This window comes from Trachurus japonicus, unplaced genomic scaffold (genome assembly GCF_045865225.1).
Source record: "Trachurus japonicus isolate A0001 unplaced genomic scaffold, Traja_1.0 AP030581.1".
Lineage (NCBI taxonomy): Eukaryota > Metazoa > Chordata > Actinopteri > Carangiformes > Carangidae > Trachurus > Trachurus japonicus.
In genome coordinates, this window is record NW_028220714.1 from 24,194 (window position 1) to 40,029 (window position 15,836).

Sequence of the window (15,836 nt, forward strand, 5' to 3'; positions counted from 1 at the left end):
CAGGACTCAACACACACACACACACACACAGATAGACACAATATTAAAAATACTGACAAGTGCATTTGAATACCACAGAAGAGAAGAGAAGGCACTTTGAGCTCTGACATGTCAAAAATAAACATTTAAAACGATAATATGGCTTCAATCAATCGACAAAAAAACACAAAACTTACCACAAAATAAATCTGACACAGTAAAAACATGTGATGAGAATAAACTCTGGTACCAAACAGCTCGAGTGACACAAACCAAACAGCTGAAAACACTCTGAAGTTTAACATCTGTGTCTTTATCCCCCCCCCCCCCCAAAAAAAAAAAACAGACACAGTCACAAAAATAAAAGCAACAACACAACGATATTTTATACAAAGATATATATACACACAGTAATAATAATAACCTGCCCTCGTACAGTAAGAAACAAACAGGTGAAATGTTCAGATAACTGACCTCAAACCAGGATAAAATAAAATAACAGGGAGGTGTTTTAAAACTGTTTAGGTTAGGACAATTTTATACTGAAGTTTTAAGTTTTTCCTTTATTTTTATTAAGTGATTTAACATTTTGTCTATAAAAATTTACAAAATAGTAAAAAAAAAAAATGCCCAATGTAACTTAAAATGTATCAAAAGTCCCTTCAATCAAATATTCAATTTATTATAAAAAAAAAACAAAACAGTTGAGCCATCCATTTATCAATCACAATTATTGACTGAAAAACGACTTAAATTATTTGTTTCATTGCTGATCAACATTCAATCAATTAATCAGCTTATTGTTGCAGATGTGATACACAGTAAATACAATTGATTGACAGGTTTTAGTGGTTTTAAGGAGATGATGAACATTTATGTGATATAAAATACGGTGTCATGTAGCTCAGTGGGTCGAGTTGAAGGCACTTAACACTGTCACGTTCAAGGGTTCGATTCCCACTGAGTCTTAAAACAGAAACACTTTTTAACCCTTTAAACTCTCCAAACCTATTTTAACCCTATTTGTACTTTATTAATATCATTTATAGAATATAAAAACATTTTGAGCCTTAAAAATAAAACTTTGACCTCTGTGTTTTTGACTTTTACTGTTTTTTTATTTGGCAGCTGCACGTGTCATTGACTCTCAGTGCACTTTGACCTTTTGAAGCTGCAACTAATAATCATTTTGACTATTAATTAATCAATTAGTCTATCACACAGTAAAAAAAAAACAATTGATTCTGATGTAAAGACAAAAAAAAAACATCAAATAACCACAAATTAGAAGTTGACAACGTCAAATCTTTGGCATTTTTTGTGCTGTTGTGATAAAATATATAATATTTCTAAAGCTTTTAACAACATTATCCATTATTACAACATGTTGTGTTGATGCTGTTTCTATAAAATGCTGGTGACAAACACTTTGTCTCAATAGCGTCAGTTAGAAATAAATGTTTTTCTCTCATTAGACAGAAACTCTGTGCACATAAATGATTGTCATATTGAAGTTGAACCTTTTGAAACATTAAGTTCAACTCAGCAACAGTTTGACTGATGACTGAGCTACAACAAGCGTTACATTTGGCCTTTAGGGAACTAAAACGAGAGCCGGGCTTCAGCTATAAAAGTGAACGACGACTTTATGTAACAGAAATAAACGTGTAACATTCAGGAGCAAAAAAAAATCTTTGGTGGGACGTTCAAGAACTAAAAACGGACGTAGGAGCGTACAGTTGCTGGTCGTATCGTGTAGTGTGTCATCAGAAGACGAGTTGGTCTGAGTTTGTACGGTGGCTGGCGGGGACCAATCGGAGCTTTAGCGACATTTTATTGGACGAATAAAAGTATTGACCAGATGATCGATCACCACAGTTAAACACAGTTTGATTGTGGAAGCAACATCTGATCTGAGCACCGTTCAATCAGCACCAACGACGGTTTGATACCTGGAGAAGGTTCGATACCCAGCAGCGGCCCCTCGCTGCCACAGCTTCAACAGGACAATATGTTAGTTCGAGTCACTAAAGGACGTTAAAGAGACGCGGAGAGGACGGACGGAGCAGCGATTTGAAACCACGGTCTGACCACACAGGAGGACGACTGGAAGGAGACGTTTTGTTTCTTTTTCTTTTTCTTATTATAATTAGGGATCAACTGATATGGTTTTATCAGGGTCGATACTGATACCGATCATTAGTAATCAAGGAAACCGATATTTAACCGATATTCATTTGCAGTAAAAATGAAAATTTAAAAATAACACACCAGGGATCAGACTGAATACAGTCAACAGTTTGTTTCTGTTTTGTTCACTGTGAAAACCTTTGGGACATTGTTAAACAGCCAAGAGAGACGGCTTCGTTAGAGCCAAAGGAGTGCGTTTATGCGTTTAAAAATACATTTATTTTATTGGTTATCGGTGAAAAAAAACGGCCGATATCGATTATCAAAAAAAAAAAGGGAAATATCGGTCGATAATCGGTTGAACTCTGATTGTAATTAAATTCATTAAAAACGTTTTTCTGATTGAATGTGTCTCGATGTGATCAGACTGAGATCTGCTGCAGCAACAAAGCGTCAGTGCGGCGGCTTCAGGACGGAGCCGCTTTAAGAAAATAAAAAATAAAAAAAGTCGTAAAAGTTTGTGAAACCAGCACAGGAGGACGTGAGCGGGACAAACCGGGCGCCGTCCGTCCCGTCCCGTCCGTCCCTCAGCACTGCGTCTCCTTGGTGTCGATCTGGTGTTGCCTCTGCAGCCGGAACATCAGCGCCTTCTCGCTGCGACTCACCGCGCTCGTCTCCGTCAGGTCCTCGAAGGAGCGCCGCCGCTGCTCCGAGCGCTGCGCCGGGCGGCCGAACGCCTCCTGCAGCGCCTCCTCGTCCAGGTGGGAGTCGAAGCTCGGGTCCTCCTGGATGGTGGCCATGCGGGGGGAGTCCAGAGGAGGAGGAGGTGGGGGAGGGGGAGGGGGAGGGGGAGGGGCCGCCACCGCAGGAGGAGGAGGAGGATGGTGAGGAGGAAGAGGAGGATGACAGCAGGAGTCTGGACCGGGGCCGAAGCCGAAGCCGGAGACCGGCGGCGTGCTGGTCTGCTGCGGACCGGACGGCTGGAAGCGCAGGTTGGTGGTCGGGAAGGTCGGAGGCTTGAAGATCCGGACGGACGCGGACTCCAGGCTGCTCAGGAGCTCGGCATTCTGGGAAAATGAACAGAGTCAGTTGAGTTGGTGTAGGGATGTCACGATTATAAATTTTCTTGGATAAATAATCACGGTAGTACGATTACCACGATTATTATGCATTAATTAATTTCACAACACTATATATGAATGTGTAAAATCAAATATAGTCAAAATATAACTACATTATTGATAATATACACAAAATATTTTAAGTATCATTAATATAGGACCAATTATTACTCCCCCAGAGGAAGTATTTGAAATATTGAAGTCATTAATTGTCATCTATACCAAATGTTTGAGTTTATTTTAATAATTTTTTACATTTTATTATTACAAATGGCACACTGACATTTAAATTCCTACCAATTTAATGTTACGTGAGGTAAATGGACCAGTATCTGTGCATTTACCTTTACTTTGGCGCTACATCTGCCGATACGGTTCCGATATAATCTTTTTTGGAGAGTGACAGTATTTAGAAATCTTTACGATAGATTACTTGTGGCGTTTAATACCACGAGGAATTGTGACAATAAGTAATCGTGACATCCCTAGTTTGATGGTTAAAGATGAACTCTCTTTGTCTCTAACCCTCCTCTCCTCCATGTGCGTTTGTTTTCAACAATTAAGCCGGTGAGAAATCAATCCATGGAGCGGTGGATAAGGTTATTTATCATCTACCATGTTACCATGTGTATATCTGTGTAGTCTTATCTGTCATAAACAAGAGATTACGGGTTACGTTTGTGTGGCGGTGCCGCAGAGACGAGAGCTGGGACACCGGGTCGGAGGCTCTGATCTTACAAGGTTGGTTTTCAGCCAAGAGACGCTAGGTGGAAGGCAGAGAGCCTCCATTCTCCCAGGTAATGATTCGTATCAGACATATTTCCTCCTTTTGCTGCAATTTCATTACATTAATTGTGAAAAACAAGTAATTGTGACATCCCTAAAATACACACAATCAGATACTCACACTGGGGAAGAACAGAGACTTTGTGGTTTGCTCGTATTGTTTATCCAGCTTCTTGTCCTGAGAGAAGAAGATAAAGAAACTTTATTAATCCTGAAGGAGGTTGTTCACAGAAGAAAAGACAAGAGTAAACTAAACTAATCTCTGCACATCTTATAAAATATATATTTAAATGACTGTCCACCTGATCTATACAGACTAAAGACAGGAAAGACTTTATCATCTTCAGATTCTGGCTGTAGCACCTTAATCCCTTAGTATTAGTCGTAATACATCTCTGTAACGCGTCAGTCAGACAGTGTGACTGAGTGTAGTTTAGTTTAGTTCCTGACAGAGACAGAACGGAGCGACTCACCACACAGTGGACCAGGATGCTGATAGGAACCCAGAAGAGCAGAGAGAACGCCACCACCGACCCCACGATGTTGTCGGCCAGAAACTTCCCAAACGTGTTGATGTCCAGTTTGTCGATGAAGTCCCACAGACGCTCCACCACGTCCTGCACCTGCTTCATGCACTTCCCCTGCAGGAGACACACACACACACACACACACACACACACACACACACACACACACAAGCTGTGTTTACATGGAGCCAAATATTCAGATTAGATTCGGTTTAGAGTCCAAACTGAATGAAAATGCTCCATATAAACAGCTCAATCACAACAAACAAGCCCAAACCAAATCAAGTTTCATTCGGTTTCACAGAGGCAGAATAAACCTTTTCTTAAATCGATCAAAAGTATAAAACAATAAAATCAAATCATGTAAACAGTTGACCTGAAAGACTCATTCAGAAAGGATTCAATCAGAAAGAGGAAAAAGTCTCCATGTAAACCCACCTACACACACTCACATCCCGCTTGTCTTTAATGTGTTTTTTTTTGGGGGGGGGTTTCCCCCTTTTACAAAGCATTTTATATAATAACACGTGAACATGGGGTGTTTTCTATTATAATAACACAAGGAAATAAATAATTAACCAAAAACTTAAACAAAAGAGGGGCTTTTCAGGGAAATATACCTTTCCAATGCTTTCAGATGTCTTCAAATTTGGAATGAGTGTGATGTCATACCATTCATCAACAGATGGTTTAAGCCATTTCTTTGTGATTACAGCTAAACTCAGTTCCAAATAAATAGTTTTCACACTCATAGTAGTTGAGCTAGAAGTTTGTCTTCAATGTGTTTTAAAGCTGCCGTGTGTGTGTGTGTGTGTGTGTGTGTGTGTGTGTTTCCACTCACCGCTCCGTCACAGAAGCCCACGGTGCAGGGTTTCCCTTTACGCAGGAACAGGAAGTTGCCCGTCTTGTCCTGGTAGGGGGCGCAGATGCCGCTGGTGCTCCGGCAGCAGACTCTGCACGACGCGTTGGTTTCTATAGAGACGAGAGGGAACAGATACAAGACTGAGACGGATGCATCATCATCATCATCACCACCACCACCACCACCACCTTGGTCTCACGCCGGTGTGGTCGTTACCGTTGCAGGCGCAGGGCTGCAGCTTCAGGACGGCCTGACAGAAAGGAACGCACTCCCCGTCCAGACACTCGCCGCTGTCCAGACACGCCGTCTTATCGGGAGCGTTTTCAGGAGGAGGACACTCGCTGCTGTTTCCTGTCACAACACACATAACAACACACACACACAGTAGTTTTTTGGTTATTGTTAGATGATTTGATCAGATCTGATCCAAGAGCATCTGTTGTTGTGAGTCTGTCCCTCACACACCTTGTGCTTCTGAAAGTAAACTGTAAATTATTAGTCAACATGTTGTTGTCAAGGTAACATGAAAGGGGGTAGGTGCTGTTCCATTCATGTTTATAGTATCTGGACCCTCACAGACTCTCACACTCAGTCACTTTACAGCTGACAAAGAGAGAGGGAGTGATGCTGCCTGTCGCTCAGGTGGAGCTGTGACACAGCAGTGTGTTGATGCTGCGTGTGTGTGTGTGTGTGTGTGTGTGTGTGTGTGTGTGTTAATGCAGTGTGTGTGTGTGTGTGTGTGTGTGTGTGTGTGACAGTAACATCTCGGCAGACGACATGCTCTACACGGAGACGGACCTGGAGGACAGCATGGAGAAGATCGAGACCATCAACTTCCACGAGGTGAAGGAAGTGGCCGGCATCAAGTTCTGGTGTTACCACGCCGGACACGTGCTGGGCGCCGCCATGTTCATGATCGAGATCGCCGGCGTCAAGGTAACGGACGCTCACCGCCACTCACATGACTCAGCTGTTCAACCCTCTGTTGGTGTTTTGTTTTTTGCTTTTTTACTTTATTTTGCAAATAAATCGATGTACAAACCAATAAGGCAAATAGTAAACTTGTAAATATAAATAAATACAAAACATAAGATATAAGAGCATGAAATAAAATAAACAAACATCAAATAAACAAGACAAAGAAAAGAAAGTATGTACACGTAAAGTAAATAAATTAGAAAAATTTAACATTTCAATCAATAATCGATGTGACCAGATCAATAAACTGAGTCTGACAAACAGGAAATCAGAAGTAAGGCTTCTAAAACATGCAGCATCCCTTCAAAATAAAAGCATGGAAATACAAATCCTTTTAAAAAAAGAAACTGTTTTTAACACCGTGTTGTCCTGCACTTTATCGTCATCATGTCTAAATGGAAGCGCATATTGATAAGTAATTTCATCAACTCACAAAAAATATTTCCCAGAGTGCACCTCTTCACCTAAACTTCATTATCACATAATATCACATTATGTAAATTATAAACATATGAATCGCAGTGATTCACTCTCTCTGCTGCGACAAAGAACAGATGTTATTATGATTTATTTATCTTAGTTGGAGCAGAAACAGTGAAGATTAAAACGCAGCTGTGTTTTGATTAAAAAGTGATTGATTGAAAATCCTAATCAATAATCACAGACTTCAGGCTCCAGAGTCAATTTCTCTTCATTTGATGAGCAAAATAAACTGTTTAAAGACGTCGCCTCGGGCTTTAAGTTGAAGGATGGTTTTATAATTTTAACATTTTGTTGAATAATCCAATTAATAATAAACAAATGTATACTTTTAGATCATTTTATTCATTTGTATGTTGTGTTAATCCTATATATGCTGGTGTTGATGTATAATTAATTCAAATATCATGACAAGGAGAGTTTGAAGGTGATCCGTGACTAAATCTGAAGTTAATTCCCATCTACTGATTACCTTGTTTTAACCAGTCAACAGGCCTCCTGAGGTGTGTGTATATTAACCTACACCTGAAATACACAGCATCATAAAATATGCATGCACTTAAACTTTTATATGAAATAACAGGGTATCCACGGGGTCTTAAAAAGTCTAAAATTTGAAAATCTAAATTTTAGGCCTTAAAATGTCTTAAATTTGTTGAATTATTGTGTTCAAGTCTTAAATCATTTTAGACAGGTCTTAAATTTTCTTATGCCCACCATGGACGAGCATTTCACTCGCATTTGCCCCTAAAAAAAAATACATGTGTGAACCAGGAAAATCACAAAAAGAAAGAGCACAACCTGCGATTGGTCAAAAACTACAAATCCCACAATTCTCTGGCCTCAACAATAACAGTAGTTAGTGTAAGTAAGGGAGAGTGGAGCTGTCGGTGAAAAGAGGAAACAACGCCACGTCTGGTCCTGTTCTATGTTGTTCGTTCACACCGTCACCGTTTATTCGTTACGTCCGCGGTGTAAAAGGCCGTAACGCAAAGACGCGATTAGGCGCGAGACGCGATTAGGCGCGCGACGCGGTAGACGCGACTTTTTTTTTTTGCGACGCAATACACGCGATTCTTTTTGGGCGACGGGACCTTCGCGTCTTCGTCTATTTCATCGTGTTTGGTGGGAAGACCCACAAGGGGCTTCCCACCAAACACGAGGAACGCTTTTTTTTCGCTCGAGTTGTGACGCGCGACCAAACGCGAGATACGCGGTTTGACGCTCTTTTTGACTCGTGTCAAAAAAAAATTCACGAGCCCGCCAACAACTTTTTTTTTTTTTCAAAGCAGGTTCAACTGGACTTAGTTATTTGTCTAGGAAGACGTTTCACCTCTCATCCAAGAGGCTTCATCAGTTCATGTAGCATCTGACCAGGCTGGGACTGGTCCAACTAACTGGTCTGGAGACTCAGTATAAGTCCAGTTGCTTTCGATTTAACCTCCTTTGAAATACTATGACCTGGACAAATGAGAATATGCACAGGCCTACAACAACATTTCTGCTCTCATCAACCATGGTTGAGGTCACAACGCTGCGCTGTAGCTGCTCTGGAAGTCCGAGACACTGAGGCCAAACGCCGCCGTCGCTTCTGATCCATGTCGGCGAGTTCCGGGCTGATGAGCTACAGAGACTTTAGAGTCAAAGGAGCAGTGCGTCGCTGTGTCGGACTGTTTGGATTTAATGAAGAAGCTGCACAGAGTCAGGTGAGCAGAAGCTGCCCCCCCCCCCCCCCTCACCGTGGAGCCGCTGCTGTCTCACAGCCGCCACCGACCCCTAGAATAAAACACCACCGACCCCTAGCGTGACGCACAGTATACTGTTATGAGACACATTATGCATCCCAACTGTCTTTTTTTTTAGAGGATTTTTTTTTTTTTAACCAAGAATGCGAAAAATCATGATCCAGGGGCCAAAATTCGAAACAAATATATTTTTAATCATAATTCTCATTATTCTCCTGATGTCGGTTTAATGTAAACAGATTGAGCTGATACGCGAGAGTAATGTGACAGCGGGGCAGTGCTGCAGCTGCTGTGCTGTGATGGACCTGATCAGACTGGTGGTGGTCCACAGTGAATCAGTCCCAGATCCTCCACCGTCAGCAGATCCCCCGAAAGCCCCCGCAAATAATACATCGACAAGAAGTTAAGTGGCAAGTTGCACCTTTTCGTCGGCTTATTATTTGCGGATTTTTTTTTTTATAGCCTATATAACGTCACTGCAACATGCGGCTCTCAGTGCTTGTCGGTGTTGTGTCTATAAATTGTGAAATAACTTTTCCTCAATAGAAATATGAGACGTGGTCGATATGTTTCATTCATCCATGTTTTGGCAGACAATACAAATAACCAATGATAATGAGATTTCCACCGCGTCGAACCAATCATGTGGCTGGAATAGAGCCAGTCAACAGTAACATGTGCATTTGTTTGGGTTGCTGCAGATGTGCACATCAGCTGACACCGCCAGAGAGAGACACATAACAGCCGCTTCAAGGAGACTAGCGGACTTTTTTTTTTTTTTAATAGCCTCTTCATTCATCTTGGGCGGGGGGCGGTGCGCCGTCTTATAATGTTACAGAAAACCCTGCATTATGTTTTTTACAACTCGTGTTCCTACACTATAGAGACAACTTGCTGTTGGCTCTATATTTCAAGAAACTTGTTTTCTGTTTAAAAGGCACAATTCACCCATCTTTTAACCGGGTAGTTACGTCTCCAGTCTGTCGAGCGGGCGAGCGCACAGCTGATGTGCTTCCATTCCCACAGACGCACGGATTCAGTGTGGACAGAGAGCGTCAGATGTGACGCGATTGTCGGACGCTCGTTCGCGTCGCATCCAGTTAGGACACGGTGTGAGCAGCCACATCCACTGCGCTCTGGATCAGCTGATCGGTGCTCAGGTGACGTTAGATCTTCACTTTTTTAAACTCATACAAAGTGCAGCCAAACAGCAGGCTGAAGAGAGAGGACCAGCAGCAGCAGCAGCAGCTCTGACAGCTCCTCTGTGGCGCTGCAGACAGGCTGCAGGTGAGCTGGCCTGAGAGCAGAGTGCCGTCTCTTTTTTTTTTTTTTTTTTTAGCAGCCTTTGTTACAGGTGATAGGCTACATGTCCATGTGCATGTGCATGAGAACTGATTTTGAATCGAAGAGACACCCAAATATTCACATCCTTCAGTCCAGGCTTTTGAAAAGAGAGTAGCCTATAAAATCAGCTTCATGTAGCAGTTAACTTTAAAATGGTTCGAATATATTGCTGCTGAATAAATCTGAAACATGTGATGTGCATTTTTGGGGGGAAATATGGCTTCTGATATAATAGTCTGTAGACATCATCATCATTCAACGTTTTCACATGGTCTGGTGTTAATAAAGCAAACTAAAAATCGCAAAAAGAAAATCAAGAATCGGTTGAATCGAAAATCGATTTTGAATCGAATCGTGACCCTAAAAGTCGGAATCGAATCGTGAGCCACCCAAAGATTCACATCCCTAGTACAGAGACCTGCCACAGTGTCATGGTGCATTAATATAAACTTCAACCTCAGAGCTGTCAGTCCTCAGACTGTCCTGACTGTCCCTGAACATCACACAGGGATGCAAACAGCGCGCCGAAAAGCGAAACTCGCTTTTTTCATGACCAATTGACCCTTCGCCAACTCCTCCCACAAACGGCTATTGTCCAATCCTACGTTAGCAACCGTAACTACAGGCCTGGCAAGCTTTCAGCAGTGAGTCATTACGTTTGCTTTTGTGGACACATTTTGAGACTAGGACGAAAAACATTTGTTTGTAGAGAAGGATGTTGTTGCTGCTGCTGCTACTACGGCGGCGGCGGCGGCGGCAGAAGCAATATAGAGATGTTCAGATATGAGCGGACTTTTTTTTTCGACTTGAGCAAGTGTAGATATGGGGAAAACCATATGTTCACCTCCGAAATGACAGCTGTACTTTTAGGGCTTTTACCTGGGCTTTTAGGCGAGGGATCCTCCAGGCAGGGACTGCTTTCACTGACTGATACAGCGGTGGGAGAAAACAAAACAGCAGCGAAAACTGTATGTGGTTCACAATCGCCCAAAAACTTAGAGTTTGACAACGTTTCATGACCAGTGAGATGACCTAAGTCTTGGTGGGTTGATAGACGGTAAAATTACCGGTCCTTACTGCTGCTCTGTACATTGTCCAGTCGTGTCGTTGAACAGATGTTTTATCCTCCTGCGCGAGTCACGTCACTGAAAACTATGAATGCTCTTTGTGATTTCTTCTCTCTATTATCTCAGAACAGTTTATCCAGAAATTTGCTGATATTTCCTTTGAAATCGATACCAAATACTGCCAGGAGCATGGCTGGGAGTGAAAGCTTGCCCGCGTAGCAACAGTAACCAAGGGGCGGGGCTTACGCGAAGGGTCAATTAGGTGACTTGTGTGAATCGTTCAGATCCGAAGAGTTTTTGTTTTGAGGGGGGGGGGTCTCAGCGTCTCAGCTCGGGTCAGTAAAATGTTTTTCTAACAGGCTGACAGTGACAATCACGTGAGGCGAACTCATTCATGGTCTCTGATTATACTGATAACAGCCGACCTCCAATGTAGACGCGCGACATGCACGCACGTTACCCAAAGCGGTGACGCCGTTTTTTCCCCCCGTGCACGTCCGCGGCGCACAGCTCCACGGACGTGCACGGTTCCCTACGTTGCTGTGTCAGGCAGGTGTTTCCACGGAGCTCTGCCCCGTTTCAGAGGTGAAGGAAGCCCTAAGTGGAAAGACGTCGCCTCCGCCATGTAGAATGTGTTCAATTAAAGTGAAACTAACACATTATATAGGCCTATATGTCCATTACACACCGAATGGGATGTTAAATCCCATGTCTTTATTTCTTCAGTTTATTTTAATAGTAATAATTATGACTAACATTCAGTGAAGACCTAAAAATCAGTATCTCCAAAATTGAAATATTGCAATGGTTTTTATTTTTTTAAAGCATTTTTAATATAGAAATGTTGGCCTTCTGAAAACTGTCCATCTATATGCACTCAATACTTGGTTGGGGTTGAACTACTGGAAATTGACTTTTCTGTGATATTGTTAATGGTGAGCCCCCCCCGCCAGACAATACCTCTCTTTTTTGGTCCTGACCCGTTTGCATCCCTGTATATGTGTGTGTGTGTGTGTGTGTGTGTGTGTGTGTGTGTGTGTGTGTAGTTGTTGTACACAGGAGACTTCTCCCGTCAGGAGGACAGACACTTGATGGCGGCGGAGATCCCCAGCGTCAAACCAGACATCCTCATCACCGTGAGTGGAGCCGTTCAACCTGTTCAATCTTTATTTAAACACAGAGCACAGACACTTAACATTGAACCTGTGTGTGTGTGTGTGTGTGTGTGTGTGTGTGTGTGTTTGTTGTGTGTGTGTGTGTGTGTCAGGAGTCGACCTACGGGACTCACATCCACGAGAAGCGGGAGGAGAGAGAGGCTCGGTTCTGCAACACGGTCCACGACATCGTCAACAGAGAAGGTCGATGTCTGATCCCCGTGTTCGCTCTGGGCCGAGCGCAGGAGCTGCTGCTCATCCTCGGTGAGACCACGGCAACAACGACGCCATGACGACGCACGGCGACCTAAGAGTGGCGCTTTCCCTTCAGCTGAGGGAAAAATAAATTCAGGCTTCAAGTTTTATTTACAAGATTAAACTAAGGGACGTGTTTCTGTCTATGGATCACACAGAAACATTTTAATTCACCATACACACTCGTTAAAGCCCCAGTGTGTAACTTATTTGGCTTTTTAGTAGCAAAAATCAAATATTACTTTCATAAATACGTATTTCACTGAAGTCGAATCACACCCGCATACAAATGAAAGCTTTCTCGTACCTTAGAATGAGTTGTTACAAGTCGTTACAAATACATGAGTGGGCGACGCACCGAACCGAGGCGGCCATGTTGCATCGTGACCGTAGGTAACCACGGAAACTCAGCGGAGCTGTCGGCTCGGCCTGTTAAAACTGTCACCACTGTGCAGGGCCGTTGCTAGGAATTCTGGGCCCCCTTAAAGAATACTAAAGTGGGCCCCTCCCCCTAACTTTTCCAGTTTTTTTTCTTAGACTACGTATGTATTATCATTTTTTATTTAGCCTAGTAGCCTACCTTGTTTTGATGCTAATGCAACATTACACTGCAAAAACCCAAGTATCTTACCAAGAATATTTGTCTTATTTCTAGTCAAAATGTAATTTCTAGTCAAAACAAATATCATTATACCTAAAATAAGACTCAGAATATTAAAAGTAGCTTGTTTTTAGACACTTTTTACTTCTTTCAAGCATATTTTCACTTGGAATAAGTAGAAAAAATCTGATAGTGGAACAAGTTTTTCTTCCTTATTACAAGCACAAAAAACTTGCTTTCACTGGCAGATTTTTCTACTTATTTCAAGTGAAAATTAGTTTGAAACAAGTGAAAATTATCTAAAAACAAGTTAATTTTAGGTTATGAGTCTTATTTTAAGTGGAAAGAGATTAGCTTTGACTAGAAATGAGACATTTGGACAAGAAATAAGACAAATATTCTTGGAAAGATGTTGAGTTTTCACAGTGTACTATGAGTATTAGTCAGGGTCTTACACAGAATAAATCAGTCATACAAAGATTAGACTACTGGGGTTTTTTATGGGCCCCACTGGGCGCTGGGCCCCTAGAATTATCATCACCTTTCTCCCCTATACAACGGCCCTGCCACTGTGTAGTGTGAGGAAGGACGGAGGCACTGGTGTTGCATTCAGGTGCAGTCAGGCAGACGGCCGTCGGCAAACCAACCGGATGTCATTTTACTCCACGTGAGAAAGACGGTAAAACGTGGGTCGGGTAAACAATACGACATCACCATGACAACATATTGCTACGCCTGTATTGTTTTGCCTCGTGCTGGCAGACCACTTGTTTACATAGAGGCTTGTTTATCCTGTTACATGCAGCGTCTGTTGTCTGTCTGACGTCTGCCCGATTTCACGTGAATGCAACATCAAGAATACGTTCAGATATGCAACCGCACCGCTAGATGGGGGGAATTCCTACATACTATACCTTTAAAGAGGAACTATGCAAGATTTTTACCTTAAAGGGATAGTTCAACATTTTGGCAAATTGGTCCATTGCCATAATGTAACATGCAGAAAAAATGAATATGTGAGTATTGGGGGCGGGACTAGATAAGCTTTTGCTTCTCCCGCTTTCCCTTTCGGTCATGTGTGACATGCCCAAAATGAACCAAATAAATAAATAAATAAATAAATCCCTATACTCATAGCAGTAGGTTCATTAACTTTATTTGTGTGTGTGTGTGTGGACCAGACGAGTACTGGCAGAACCACCCGGAGCTCCACGACATCCCGATCTTCTACGCTTCGTCTCTGGCCAGGAAGTGCATGGCCGTGTACCAGACCTACATCAACGCCATGAACGACAAGATCCGCAAGGCCATCAACATCAACAACCCCTTCGTCTTCAAGCACATCAGCAACCTGAAGGTTTGTTTTGTTTTTGTTTTTGTTTTTGTTTTTACTTTTCTGTCCTGTTTTATTGTGTCGTCAGGTTTGTTCTGTCCTTTGTTTTCCGTTTTGTCTGTTTTGGTCAGTGTATTGTCAGTGTATACATTGTGTATGCTTAGGGTTGCAAAGGGGCGGAAAATTTCCAGTTTTTTATTCCAAATTGGAAAATATCCATGGGAATTATGGGAAATTATGGGAATTTATGGGGATTAACTGGAAATTTGGGGTAATTTAAACAAACTGTATCATATCCAAACATAAATGTAAATATTTTGTTTCGTCATAAGCAGACATCCATGCAAAATAACAATACAATTAAAAAACATGACATTTCCACAGATTTATTTGTGAGTAGAACTTTATCAAGTTTTAATTCTTGTATGAACAATCAGCTATTTTACTGAACAACAAAAACATGAATGTTGAGTAAAATATTACTAATTGCTTATTAAGGGCCAACCTTCAATTTTGTAAATTTTGGATTTATTCCCGTTTATTCCCATAGAAAGTTTCCGATATTACCCGATACCCGATATTTTGCAACCCTATGTATGCTATTGCCTGTTTCCATTGTCGTTGTCGTTTGTTTTCTGACGTGTGTGTGTGTGTGTGTGTGTGTGTGTGTGTGTGTGTGTGTGTGTGTGTGTGTGTCAGAGCATGGACCACTTCGACGACATCGGGCCCAGCGTGGTGATGGCGTCGCCCGGCATGATGCAGAGCGGTTTGTCCCGGGAGCTGTTTGAGAGCTGGTGCACGGACAAGAGGAACGGCGTCATCATCGCCGGCTACTGCGTGGAGGGGACGCTCGCCAAGGTGGGAATCAAACCTGCGACACCTCGGGTCCCTTCTGCAGTTTTTTAAAAAAAATTATTATCACCGGAAGTGAAACGTTTCCTCCACTGGTTTTAGAAATGTCAGGTCTGTGCTCACTTTTGGAGACAAGATAAGAACAACAGAGAGTGAGAGAGTGAAATAAAATAAACAATCACAGCAATAAATAAAAATAGACAATAACAGCTGTAAAATTAGTTTGTCTGCCCCAAATGCATCTTTCTTTATTCATAACTTCTCCTTTAATCGGTATCTTATAGTTTGGAGATAATAACTGCGATGGCAAGAACAGCAACACAAATAACTCTGACTGAGAACAGTGTAATTGCTGAAACAAAATCTTTTACAGTGTGTGTATCTGAATAAAAAACCAGAAATAAGACTCTTATTTAAATTATATTATTGATCGGCATCAATAGATATTCCCAGTATTGGATCAGTCCGGTCAGTTTTATTGATAATGTTGAGTTAATGTGGCTGCGTAACAAGAATCTGAATCTGTGACAGACTCCTGTGTTAACGACGTAGGACCGATCAGAAGAGTGTGTCGTGTTGCGTTCAAGTGCTGCTGGGATTTAATGAATTTTTAATAATATTT

The 15,836-nt window shown here is 42.0% G+C and overlaps 2 protein-coding genes across 2 annotated transcripts; one reads left to right on the forward strand and one right to left on the reverse strand.

The window, feature by feature from the left end:
- Nucleotides 1-2,696: 2,696 nt before the first annotated feature.
- On the reverse strand, nt 2,697-5,772 carry LOC146960214 (disintegrin and metalloproteinase domain-containing protein 17-like). Its single transcript, XM_085772528.1, has 5 exons — nt 5,622-5,772; nt 5,385-5,515; nt 4,490-4,657; nt 4,138-4,194; nt 2,697-3,176 (listed from the first exon to the last, which is right to left on the reverse strand). The coding sequence occupies exons 1-5, from the start codon at nt 5,770-5,772 to the stop codon at nt 2,697-2,699; spliced, it is 987 nt and encodes a 328-aa protein (XP_085628654.1).
- Nucleotides 5,773-6,166: 394 nt separating this feature from the next.
- LOC146960215 (cleavage and polyadenylation specificity factor subunit 3-like) lies at nt 6,167-15,220 on the forward strand (the record flags this gene model as incomplete). The annotated part of the gene is made up of 5 exons (XM_085772529.1): nt 6,167-6,341; nt 12,066-12,155; nt 12,287-12,437; nt 14,211-14,386; nt 15,062-15,220. Coding segments are annotated over exons 1-5 (735 nt in total), but the record flags the coding sequence as incomplete, so codon positions are not given.
- Nucleotides 15,221-15,836: the final 616 nt, after the last annotated feature.

What these genes read in the sequence shown, in the direction of transcription:
- LOC146960214 (XM_085772528.1), bottom strand. Translation starts at nt 5,772, where the DNA reads ATGTGTGTTGTGACAGGAAACAGCAGCGAGTGTCCTCCTCCTGAAAAC. An exon ending in TGGGCTTCTGTGACGGAGCG is followed by an intron (nt 4,658 to 5,384) that starts GTGAGTGGAAAC and finishes TGTCTCCTGCAG; the next exon opens with GGGAAGTGCATGAAGCAGGT. An exon ending in AGTCTCTGTTCTTCCCCAGT is followed by an intron (nt 3,177 to 4,137) that starts GTGAGTATCTGA and finishes TCATTTTCCCAG; the next exon opens with AATGCCGAGCTCCTGAGCAG.